The sequence below is a fragment of the Ranitomeya variabilis genome, chromosome 2, assembly GCF_051348905.1.
Source record: "Ranitomeya variabilis isolate aRanVar5 chromosome 2, aRanVar5.hap1, whole genome shotgun sequence".
NCBI lineage: Eukaryota > Metazoa > Chordata > Amphibia > Anura > Dendrobatidae > Ranitomeya > Ranitomeya variabilis.
In genome coordinates, this window is record NC_135233.1 from 447,234,340 (window position 1) to 447,247,709 (window position 13,370).

At 44.9% G+C, this 13,370-nt stretch overlaps 1 protein-coding gene across 2 annotated transcripts in view; it reads right to left on the reverse strand.

Annotated features, from left to right (window-relative positions):
- ZDHHC13 (zDHHC palmitoyltransferase 13) overlaps positions 1-10,027 on the reverse strand; it is a 53,068-nt gene extending 43,041 nt beyond the window's left edge. Inside the window, exon 1 of one of the 2 annotated variants that reach the window (XM_077287210.1) lies at positions 9,854-10,027. In XM_077287210.1, coding sequence (XP_077143325.1) covers positions 9,854-9,865 — 12 coding nt within the window. In that variant the 5' untranslated portion in view covers positions 9,866-10,027. Of the gene's footprint in view, positions 1-9,479 lie in introns of both variants that reach the window. The other variant, XM_077287209.1, reaches the window with a different exon arrangement.
- Between the last annotated feature and the right edge of the window lie 3,343 nt (positions 10,028-13,370).

Below are 13,370 nucleotides of genomic sequence, written 5' to 3' on the forward strand. Positions count from 1 at the left end.
AGGAAGCAAGAGAAAGCACGCAGCCATCCGCAGCGCAATGAAACGCAAATGTGAAACCAGCCTTATTGAAAATAAATCTGTCTAAAAAAAAAAAAAAAAAAAAAAAAAAACACTGCTATTACTACCATATTGTGCTAGATACCACTACTGCAGAACATACAGAAGATTACACTACAGTTATAGATGGTGACTTACAGGTGATGTTCTTTCTGATGGAAACATTCGCATTTCCCGTCTTTTCCATCTGGCACAAACCAACACAACTTCTCCAGCCAGGACTCAGCTCCAGAGATTACAACAAAGACACATATTATTTCTCACTTTTCCAGCCCCGTTCCCATCTATTCCCTGCCTGCACAAACTCATCTTACTGATACTGACCTGTTTGACAGTCACAATACTCTGAGTGCCCCTATAACAATAATAAATTACCATACCGCGGAACAAAAAGTGGAATAACACGCGATCAAAAATACAGATATAAATAACCATGATACCGCTGAAAACGTCATCTTGTCCCGCAAAAAACGAGCCGCCATACAGCATCATCAGCAAAAAAATAAAAAAGTTATAGTCCTGAGAATAAAGCGATACCAGAATAATTATTTTTTCTATAAAATAGTTTTTATCGTATAAAAGCACCAAAACATAAAAAAATGATATAAATGAGATATCGCTGTAATCGTACTGACCCGACGAATAAAACTACTTTATCAATTTTACCAAACGTGGAACGGTATAAACGCCTCCCCCAAAAGAAATTCATGAATAGCTAGTTTTTGATCATTCTGCCTCACAAAAATTGGAAAAAAAAGCGATCAAAAAATGTCACGTGCCCGAAAATGTTACCAATAAAAACGTCAACTCGTCCCGCAAAAAACAAGACCTCACATGACTCTGTGGACTCAAATATGGAAAAATTATAGCTCTCAAAATGTGGTAACGCAAAAAATATTTTTTGCAATAAAAAGGGTCTTTCAGTCTGTGACGGCTGCCAATCATAAAAATCCGCTAAATAACCCGCTATAAAAGTAAATCAAACCCCCCTTCATCACCCCCTTAGTTAGGGAAAATATAAAAAAAATGTATTTATTTCCATTTTCCCATTAGGGTTGGGATTACATTTAGGGTTGGGAATAGGGTTGGGTGTGTCTGGGTTAGAGGTGTGGTTAGGGTTACTGTTGGGATTAGGGTAAGGGGTGTGTTTGGATTAGGGTATCAGTTATAATTGGGGGTTTCCACTGTTTAGGCACATCAGGGGCTCTCCAAATGGGACATGGCATCCGATCTCAATTCCAGCCAATTCTGCGTTGAAAAAGTAAAACAGTGCTCCTTCCCTTCAGAGCTCTCCCGTGTGCCCAAACAGGGGTTTACCCCAACATATGGGGTATCAGCGTACTCAGGACAAATTGGACAACATCTTTTGGGGTCCAATTTCTCCTGTTACCCTTGGGAAAATACAAAACTGGGGGCTAAAAAATAAGTTTTGTGGGAAAAAGATTTTTTATTTTCACGGCTCTGCGTTGTAAACTGTAGTGAAACACTTGGGGGTTTAAAGTTCTCACAACACATCTAGATAAGTTCCTTGGGGGTCTAGTTTCCAATATGGGGTCACTTGTGGGGGGTTTGTACTGTTTGGGTACATCAGGGGCTCTGCAAATGCAACGTGACGCCTGCAGACCAATCCATTTAAGTCTGCATTCCAAATGGCGCTCCTTCCCTTCCGAGCTCTGTCATGTGCCCAAACAGTGGTTCCCCCCCACATATGGGGTATCATCATACTCAGGACAAATTGGACAACAACTTTTGGGGTCCAATTTATCCTGAAACCCTTGTGAAAATACAAAACTGGGGGCTAAAAAATCATTTTTGTGAAAAAAAAAGGAATTTTTATTTTCACGGCTCTGCGTTATAAACTGTAGTGAAACACTTGGGGGTTCAAAGCTCTCAAAACACATCAAGATAAGTTCCTTAGGGGGTCTAGTTTCCAAAATAGTGTCACTTGTGGGGGGTTTTAATATTTAGGCACATCAGGGGCTCTCCAAACGCAACATGGCGTCCCATCTTAATTCCAGTAAATTTTGCATTGAAAAGTAAAATAGCGCTCCTTCCCTTCCGAGCTCTGCTATGCGCCCAAACAGTGGTTTACCCCCACATATGGGGTACCGTCGTACTCAGGACAAATTGCACAACAACTTTTGTGGTCTAATTTCTTCTCTTACCCTTGGGGAAATAAAAAAAATAGGGGCGAAAAGATCATTTTTGTGAAAAAATATGATTTTATATTTTTACGGTTCTGCATTATAAACTTCTGTGAAGCACTTGTTGGGTCAAAGTGCTCACCACACATCTAGATAAGTTCCTTAGGGGGTCTACTTTCCAAAATGGTGTCACTTGTGGGGGGTTTCAATGTTTAGGCACATCAGGGGCTCTCCAAATGCAACATGGCGTCCCATCTCAATTCCAGTCAATTTTGCATTGGAAAGTCAAATGGCGCTCCTTTCCTTCCGAGCTCTGCCATACGCCCAAAGAGTGGTTTACCCCCACATATGGGGTATCAGCGTACTCAGGACAAATTGTACAACAACTTTTGGGGTCCATTTTCTCCTGTTACCCTTGGTAAAATAAAACAAATTGGAGCTGAAATAAATTTTGTGTGAAAAAAAGTTAAATGTTCATTTTTATTTAAACATTCCAAAAATTCCTGTGAAACACCTGAAGGGTTAATAAACTTCTTGAAAGTGGTTTTGAGTACCTTGAGGGGTGCAGTTTTTAGAATGGTGTCACACTTAAGTATTTTCTATTATATAGATCCCTCAAAATGACTTCAAATGAGATGTGGTCCCTAAAAAAAAATAGTGTTGTAAAAATGAGAAATTTCTGGTCAACTTTTAACCCTTATAACTCCCTAACAAAAAAAAATTTTGGTTCCAAAATTGTGCGGATGTAAAGTAGACATGTGGGAAATGTTACTTATTAAGTATTTTGCGTGACATATGTCTGTGATTTAAGGGCATAAAAATTAAAAGTTGGAAAATTGCAAAAATTTTGCCAAATATTCGTTTTTTTCACAAATAAATGCAAGTTATATCGAATAAATTTTACCACTAACATGAAGTACAATATGTCACGAGAAAACAGTGTCAGAATCGCCAAGATCCGTTGAAGCGTTCCAGAGTTATAACCTCATAAAGGGACAGTGGTCAGAATTGTAAAAATTGGCCTGGTCATTAACGTGCAAACCACCCTTGGGGGTGAAGGGGTTAAAGGAACCAAAAGTAATTGGACAATTGATTCCAAGGCTATTTCATGGACAGGTGTGGGCAATCCCTTCGTTATGTCATTCTCAATTAAGCAGATAAAAGGCCTGGAGTTGATTTGAGGTGTGGTGCTTGCATTTGGAAGGTTTTGCTGTGAAGTAAACATGAAGTCAAAGGAGCTCTCCATGCAAGTGAAACAAGCCATCCTTAAGCTGCGAAAACAGAAAAAACCCATCCGAGAAATTGCTACAATATTAGGAGTGGCAAGATCTACAGTTTAGTACATCCTGAGAAAGAAAGCACTGGTGAACTCATCAATGCAAAAAGACCTGGGCGCCCACGGAAGACAACAGTGGTGGTTGATCGCAGAATAATCTCCATGGTGAAGAGAAACCCCTTCACAACAGCCAACCAAGTGACCAACATTCTCCAGGAGGTCGGCGTATCAATATCCAAATCTACCATAAAGAGAAGACTGCATGAAAGTAAATACAGAGGGCTCACTGCACGGTGCAAGCCACTCATAAGCATCAAGAATAAAAAGGCTAGATTGGACTTTGCTAAAAAACATCTAAAAAAGCCAGCACAGTTCTGGAATAACATTCTTTGGACAGATGAAACCAAGATCAACCTCTACCAGAATGATGGAAAGAGAAAAGTATGGCGAAGGCGTGGTACAGCTCATGATCCAAAGCATACCACATCATCAGTAAAACACTGCAGTGTGGTGGCTTGGGCATGCATGGCTGCCAGTGGCACTGGGTCACTAGTGTTTATTGATGATGTGACACAGGATAGAAGCAGCCGAATGAATTCTGAGGTATTCAGAGACATACTGTGTGCTCAGATCCAGCCAAATGCAGCCAAACTGATTGGTCGTCGTTTCATACTACAGATGGACAATGACCCAAAACATAAAGCCAAAGCAACCCAGGAGTTTATTAAAGCAGAGAAGTGGAATATTCTTGAATGGCCAAGTCAGTCACCTGATCTCAACCCAATTGAGCATGCATTTCACTTGTTAAAGACTAAACTTCAGACAGAAAGGCCCACAAGCAAACAGCAACTGAAAACCACCGCAGTGAAGGCCTGGCAGAGCATCAAAAAGGAGGAAGCACAGCGTCTGGTGATGTCCATGAGTTCAAGACTTCAGGCAGTCATTGCCAACAAAGGGTTTTCAACCAAGTACTTGAAATGAACATTTTATTTAAAATGATTTAATCTGTCCAATTACTTTTGGTCCCTTTAACCCCTTCATGACCTTGGGATTTTCCATTTTCCCGTGTTAGTTTTTCACTCCCTTCCTTCCCAGAGCCATAACTTTTTTATTGATCCATCAATTTGGCCATGTGAGGGCTTATTTTTTTGCGGGACGAGTTGTACTTTTGAACGACATCATTGGTTTTACCATGTCGTGTACTACAACACCAATAATATATCCTTCAGTGGTTAACCGCACATCAAATATATACCTATAGAAGAAGGCAGCACAAACCATGGATTGTAATGTTTGATACTAAATAACATGCAATGTGAGCGTAATAGATGTATTAATGTATTAATATATGTATATACATTGCTACGATTGTGTACCAGGAGTCTACCCTTTTTTTCTGTGTTTGTTGTCTCTTACCTGCTGCCCATGTTTGGCTTTTTTAGGACCATTTATGGTCTGTACTTTTTGATACTAATAAAGTGATTTTTATATCATTTGTGCGTGGTGCCTTCTTCTATAGGTATATACATGTCGTGTACTAGAAAACGGGAAAAAAATTCCAAGTGCAGTGAAATTGCAAAAAAAGTGCAGTCCCACACTTGTTTTTTGTTTGGCTTTTTTGCTAGGTTCACTAAATGCTAAAAGTGACCTGCCATTATGATTCTCCAGGTCAGTACGAGTTCATAGACACCTAACATGACTAGGTTATTTTTCACCTATATGGTGAAAAAAAAATCCAAACTTTGCAAAAAAAAAAAAATAATAATTGCGCCATTTTCTGATACTGGTAGCGTCTCCATTTTTCATGATCTGGGGTCGGTTGAGGGCTTATTTTTTTGCATGCTGAGCTGGCGTTTTTAATGATAGCATTTTGGTGCAGATACATTCTTTTGATCGCCCGTTATTGCATTTTAATGCAATGTCGCGGCGACCAAAAAAACATAATTCTGGCCTTTCTAATTGTTTTCTCATTACGCCATTTATCGATCAGGTTAATGCCTTTTTTTTTTTTATTGATAGATCGGGCGATTCTGAACGCGGCGATACCAAATATGTGTAGGTTTGATTATTTTTTTATTGATTTATTTTGATTGGGGCGAAAGGGGGGTGATTCGAACTTCTATATTTTTTTAAACTTTTGCCATGCTTCAATAGCCTCCATAGGAGGGTAGAAGCAGGCACAGCACGATCGCCTCTGCTACATAGCAGCGATCTGCTGTTCGCTGCTATGCAGCAGAAAAGCAGGTGTCCTGTGAGCGCCGACCACAGGGTGGCGCTCACAGCTACCGGCGATCAGTAACCATAGAGGTCTCAAGGACCTCTATGTTACAATACTGAAGCATCGCTGACCTCCGATCATGTGACGGGGGTCGGCGATGACGTCATTTCCGGCCGCCCGGCTGGATGCGTTAGTTAAATGCCGCTGTCTGCGTTTGACAGCGGCATTTAACTAGTTAATAGCGGCGGGTGAATCGCGATTTCACCCGCCACTATTGCGGGCACATGTCAGCTGTTCAAAACAGCTGACATGTCCCGGTTTTGATGCGGGCTCACCGCGGAGCCCTGCATCAAAGCAGGGGAGCTGACATCGGACGTACTATCCCGTCCGAGGTCAGTAAGGGGTTAAAAACAGGGTGGCACATGTTAAGGAGCTGAAACTCCTAAACCCTTCATCCAATTTTAATGTGGATACCCTCAAATGAAAGCTAAAACTTCAACTGCATCTGAATTGTTTTGTTTAAAATTCATTGTGGTAATGTCTATAACCAAAATTAGAAAAATGTTGTCTCTGTCCAAATATATATGGACGTAACTGTATACAGCAGTGTTCCCCAACTCCGGTCCTCAAGAGCCATCAACAGGTCATGTTTTGAGGATTTCATTAGTATTGCACAGGTCATTGAATGCTTGCCTGTCCAGGTGATGCAATTATCACCTGTGCAATACTAAGGAAATCCTGAAAACATGACCTGTTGGTGGCTCTTGAGGACCGGACTTGGGGAACACTGGTATACAGTATTATGGGCCCACATGTTCCCTATACACAGTGTGATGGGTCCACAGCTCCTCTATGCACAGTATGATGCTCCCTCAAACACAACATAATGACCCCCCCACAGAAACACCCACACTATATAATGGCCTTCACACTGTCTAATGGCTCCCACAGTAGCCCCAATACTATATATTGGCCCTCACACTTTATAGTAGCCTCTACAGTAGTCTCCACACTGTATGATGGCCCCTAATCTGTAGAATGGCGCTCATATTAGCCCTCACACTGTATAATGGCCCCACAGTAGTCCCCACACTTTATATTGGCTACCACAGTGTATGAGGGCCTCTCGCAGTAGTCCCCATATTAGCACCCAACCTGTATGATGGCTCCAAGAGTAATACCCACACTGTGTAATGGCCCCCACAGTATGAGGGCCCCTGAAATTTTATTCACATTGGACTAATTGGATTGTGAATATAATGTAATTCTTGTTGCATACCTCTCTTAAGTGCCGAGTTCTACTTATATTAACATTTAATAAAGTCCCCCCATCCCCCATGTACGTACAGTAATAATGGCCCATGACTCCCCCATGTACAGTAATGCCCCCCCGAGTCCATCGACGTACAGTAATAATGTCCCCAGTATCAGTAATGTGAACAGGTGGTCATGTGACCGCAGGTATACAACTTGCAGTCATGCGTCGACTACACGCTTTCGGCTTCTTTCAATACTTTTTTTATTGAAAGACGCCAAACGTTTCTAGTCGGCACATTCAAATAGCAAACATGAGCTTGCATAACCGCCTGATTGGACCTGATCGGACTCATGGCAGCAGGCGCAGTGCACTTTGTCATGATATGGCAGTCTGCAGTCACATAGATTGACTGCAGACTTTTATCCCAAGCCTGGACTACCCCTTTAAAGGGAGCCTGACAGGTGATACACGCTGCACATAGTTTGAGCAGCCTGTATCAGCACCGGCTGTAGTATCTCACCAGGTATGTTTGTCTCTGTAAAGCTGCGGCGTTTCAGAGAAAAACATACTAATAGCTGCTGGGGAGCGAGCGGTGCTATGCACTAGTCCTACAGACAGGTCCCTGGTGGCTTCTCCCCGCCCGCTGACAGTGATGTGCACTAGTCCTACAGACAGGTCCCTGGTGGTTTCTCCCCTCCCGCTGACAGTGCGGTGCTGTGCACTAGTCCTACAGACGGGTCCCTGGCAGCTTTTCCCCTCCCGCTGAGGGTATGTTTCCACGGTCAGGAAACGCTGCTTGTTTGACGCTGCGCAGAGCTGCAGCGTCAAACAAGCAGCGTCCAGATGTTCCAGCATAGTGGAGGGGATTTTATGAAATCCCGTCTCCACTATGCGTGGAAACCCGCACGCGGCGGCCCTGCGACTCCGGACATGCTGCGCGTCTTTTCAGATCGCAGCATGTCCGTACACCTTGCGGGGACGCAGCGTCCCCGCAAGGCATATCACAGGGCCCTATGGGACAGAGCGATCATCCCGGATGTGAAGAGTTAACACATCCGGCATGATCGCGTCCCAGAAAGGGGGCGGGGCTTAGCGCCGAGCGGCTTCGCCGCTGCGGCGATACCGCCGGCCATCCTGAACGTGGAGACATAGCCTAACAGTGCGGTGCTGTGCACTAATCCTACGGACAGGCCCTGGTGGCTTCTCCCCTCCTGCTGACAGTGCGGTGCTGTGCACTAGTCCTACAAACAGGTCCTTGGCGGCTTCTCCCCACCCGCTGACAGTGCGGTGCTGGGCACTAGTGCTACAGACGGGTCCCTGGTAGCTTTTCCCCTCCCGCTGACAGCGCGGTGCTGTGCACTAGTCCTACAAACAGGTCCTTGGTGGCTTCTCCCCACCCGCTGACAGTGCGGTGCTCTGCACTAATCCTACAGACAGGTCCCTGGCGGCTTCTCCCCTCCCGCTGACAGTGCGGTGCTGTGCACTAATCCTACAGACAGGTCCCTGGCGGCTTCTCCCCACCCGCTGACAGTGCGGCGCTGTGCACGAGTCCTACAGACAGGTCCCTGGCGGCTTCTCCCCTCCCGCTGACAGTGCGGTGCTGTGCACTAATCCTACAGACAGGTCCCTGGTGGCTTCTCCCCTCCCGCTGACAGTGCGGTGCTGTGCACTAATCCTACAGACAGGTCCTTGGCGGCTTCCCCCCACCCGCTGACAGTGACTGACACGTGTCAAGCTACGTGCGGGTATAACAGTCTTGTCAGTCACTGTCAGCAGCCGGGGAGAAGCTGCCAGGGACCCGTCTGTAGAACCAGTGCACAGCGCCGCTCGCTCCCCAGCAGCTATTAGTAGGTTTTTCTCTGAAACGCCGCAGCTTTTGGGTATGTGCAGAAGTTCAGGAACTGACGGCGCTTTGGACGTAGCACATGTCCGTCTCCATGGGTGCCGATGTGTTGTTTTAATTGGTTTTAGATTTTTTGCTGTTTGGTGTTTACATTAATAAAAATCATATATATTTATATTTTTTCATGACTTTGTAGCAGGTGTGCACTCATTTATGCATGGGCTTTCCTCCTTGGCATGGGTGCCGATGGACGCATAGTGGGAATGGGATTTCCTGAAATCATCCACTCTGCTGTAGAATCTGGACGCTGCAGAAGTACGCAGCGTCCAACCCGCAGTGTTTACCGACCGTGTGAACATACCCGGCTGGTACACTACAGCCGCTGCTGATAGATGCTGCACAAACCATGAGCGGCCGGTATCACCAGTCAGGAGAGCATTAATAGCTTTATTATAACAATAAGTCGCTTACTAGAACAGTATTACATATAACACAGCTCATGCCGTGGATACTGTATGGGGGCTTCTTATACTCACAGGCTGGGCTTGTACTAAGACCCCTGGCTGTAAGAATAATAAGCCCCTACCTCCCTGTCAGCCCCCCAAACAGCACATGTGATGTAGTATACACACTAATATTAAGGCCCCCATCTTATCACATACCCCACAGTGACCATTACATACCGGAATGTAATTAGCATCATACATTGTGGCCGCCCTCAGATGAAGTTTACAGGCAGTTTACAGAGGGCCCCGGCAATGTGTGATCTAGTGCTGCAGGTGAAAGGGTCGGATCAGGCCCAGGCAGTGTCTGAGGTAACTCCGCGGTGAGCACTAGGACCCAGGGGAGCCCCAGCACCCGGGGACGGAGCGGAGCCTGTCAGAAACTTATCGGGTGAGCAGCGTCTCAGGAAGATAAGGGAGCGCGCAATTCACCGTGCTCTCCCTCAATGCAGCCTTAGGACAGAGGCGGCCGTGGATCCAGAGGGGGCCCTTCATGGGACGGGGCGAGGGCTATAATAGGATAGATGATGATACCGAATATTTCGGGCACTTACCGGGGAGCTCATGGTGACGGCAGGCTCCTATACAGACCGCTCCCCGCTGTCACCACAAGCAGTTACTTCCTGGTTACTACACTCCGCTCCCGGATTGGTGGAGCAGAGTTAGAGACCCGCCTACACATTCAAACTGTCAATCAAACCTTGTCCACCAATGAGGAGGCGGCCAGCAGGGAGGCGTGTCTGTGCCGAGAGCGGTTACTTGAAGGATGTGAGGGCGGGAAAACTTCCAGTCAGACGGTGAGCTCAGCAGCTGCGTGCTGTAGTACCATGGTGAGGGGGACGGACACCTCACGGGCACGCGTGTACAGGCGGCGTTGCTGGCTGTACCGCGTCTTCCCTGAGCTACCACTTCTCCGTCCCACACCCGCACGAGGCTTGTGTTTCTGCTGGACGTGGTGTGGTTTTGAATGATGTCAGGCATTTTAACATATAGCGCAGTAGAAAAACTGAAAAAAAAAATCCACATGGTGAAAAACGGAAAAAAAAAACAAAAACTTTATTTCGCAATTGTTTTTACGGCGATAATTATGTAGAAATGACCCATGACCCTAAGTCACTACGTCTATGGTGATGCCAACGCTAGTCCTTTTTTTAACATTAACCCCCAGAACTTTTTGCGTTTTCATTTTTCGCGCCCCTTTTTCCCAGAGCCATAACTTTTTTATCTTTTTGTCAATATGGGCATGTGAGGGCTTATTTTTTGCGGGACGAGTTGTACTTTTGAGCGACACCATTGGTTTTACCATGTCGTGTACTAGAAAACGGCAAAAAAATTCCAAGTGCGGTGAAATTGCAAAAAAAAGTGCAGTCCCACACTTGTTTTTTGTTTGGCTTTTTTTTTTTTTTGCTAGGTTCACTAAATGCTAAAAACTGGCATGCTATTATGATTCTCCAGGTCATTACGAGTTCATAGACACCAAACATGTCTAGGCTATTTAAGTAATGAAAAAAATTCCAAACTTTGCTAAAAGAAAAAAAAAAATTGCGCAATTTTCCAATACCCGTATTGTCTCCATTTTCTCCCGATACCTGTAGCGTCTCCATTTTTTCCCGATACCCGTAGGGTCTCCATTTTCTCCTGATACCCGTAGGGTCTCCATTTTCTCCCAATACCTGTAGCGTCTCCATTTTTTCCCAATACCCGTAGGGTCTCCATTTTTTCCCTATACCTGTAGCGTCTCCATTTTTCCGATACCCGTAGCGTCTCCATTTTATTCCGATACCCGTAGCATCTCCATTTTTTTTCCGATACCCATAGTATCTCCATTTTTTCCCAATACCCGTAGTGTCTCCATTTTTTCCCGATACCTGTAGTATCTCCATTTTTTTTTCCGATACCCGTAGCATCTCCATTTTTTTCCGATACCCATAGCATCTCCATTTTTTTCCGATACCCGTAGCGTCTCCATTTTTTTCTGATACCCGTAGCGTCTCCATTTTTGGTGATCTGGGATTGGGTGAGGGCTTATTTTTTGCACGCCCAGCTGACGTTTTTAATTATACCATTTCGGTGCAGATACATTGTTTTGAACTCCCGTTATTGCATTTCGGATGTACTCTTCTGTCCAATGGCAGAAAGGGGTTAATTTTTTTCATCTATGTAGTTTGTATTTTACTTAGCTGATGTTCATAATACCATTATTTTTGGGGCACATATTACTCCTTTTTTTGCATTGTTAACTGGATTTTTTTAATTTTTTTTTATTTCAATCTTTAATTCCATTTTCAATTTTAAAAACAAAGAACATCATACAGCTGCACAAAAAAAATCACAAGACATAATAGTAGGGGAAAGGACATTTGAGGGGGTACAAGTGGAAAATTATGGGAAGGGGGGCGTAAAGGGGGGATATAAGATCGGACCGCAAACTACAGAAATCCAATATGCAGATAAGTACATTAGCATATTAAAGTCCTATAAAGAAACAGATGGAAGAGTTGAGGCGGAAATGGAATTGCACCAGCTTTCATATTTTATTGACTTTACGTCTGGCCTGGAGATCCGCTGCAAGATGTTATTCCATATGTAAGTGGAGATTAATTTGCTCGCATGGTTGACTAGAAGATGGGGCGATTTCCACAGAGCTTCAATACACTGTCTAGCAGCGATGAGAATGTGAACTACCACACCTCTATGCTCAATAGGGAGGGAATCAACACCAATGTTCAGGACAGCCAAAGCAAGGGTAGCATGGGTCTTCACCTTTGTGACATGAGATATTATTATTTATTATTATAGCACCATTTATTCCATGGCGCTTTACATGTGAGGAGGGGTATACATAATAAAAAACAAGTACAGTAATCATACACACAATACAAGTCACAGTGGTACAGGAGGAGAGAGGACCCTGCCCGCGAGGGCTCACAGACTACAAGGGATGGGTGAGGATACAGTAGGCGAGGGGATAGAGCTCGTCGTGCGGTGGCTTAGTCGACCCACTGTAGGTTGTAGGCAAAAAACGGTGGCCCAGGATGTACGAATTAAAGTGCAGAACTAAAAGTTATGAGCTAATTATCCCACCGACCCACATTTCTTCCAGCATAGCGGGGATTGATTTTGGCCCCCGTGAGCCAACCGTTAGGAGTTAAGTACCATCTCATATGAATCTTTTTCAATTCTCCTAAATGATTTATGCAGCGTGAAGATTTAAGTAACCAGCTCTGCCACTTGCCATTGTAATGTCAAGAAGGAGAGGCCCAGATCTTGTTCCCATCTCTTAGGTGCTGGGATACTCCCGCTGCACTGGATAGATCCCAAGCCTTGTCAGTCTCCCATTCAAATTTGGCCGCTGCGGGTGCTGCTGAGCATAGACGTTGGTCCCAGCGTCTTGCTCAGGCTCATGGTGTACACTTGACTACTGCTGGCTTTCCAGCCAAGCCCTTAGTAATCAGTAATATTCAGGAGCAGTCCAGCACTCTGGAGTCTAGGTCCGGAGATCATCGTGCTGAGAATGTCCGTGAGGTGGCATCTTCTCAATGGTGGTCGGAAGTCTGCGGCTCAGGTGATGTGGCAGTGCTGGATTGGTCCACGGGCAAGGTCCTGTCCGACTGGACATGAGCCCAGTGTATAAAAGGTTCTCAGAGGCACACGCGGGTGTGCTAGTATAATTTTGTGTTGCTTTGTTAGTGAAGACCCTATCACTCTGCAAATGACGTCTGTCTAGTTTTGGGACTGTACACGTAGGCAGGCAGCTAGCGTCAGTGGGGCAACTAGCGGTTTGGCTTAGCATCTGTTACCTATATGTGTGCGGTTAGCACAGTAGAGTTTCAGAGCAAGCTCAACCCTAGTCAGGGTATTATGCAGAGCATCTGTTTTGCGAGTGACACAGCTCAGTTGCAGAGCATCTGTTTTGTTTCTGTGTGCAAGTGACAGCTCAGTTGTAGAGCATGTGTTTCGCTTCTGTGCGAGTGACACAGCTCGGGTGCAGAGCATCTGTTTCGTTTGTGTGCGAGTGACACAGCTCAGTTGTAGAGCTTCTGTTTCATTTCTGTGTGCGATTGACACAGC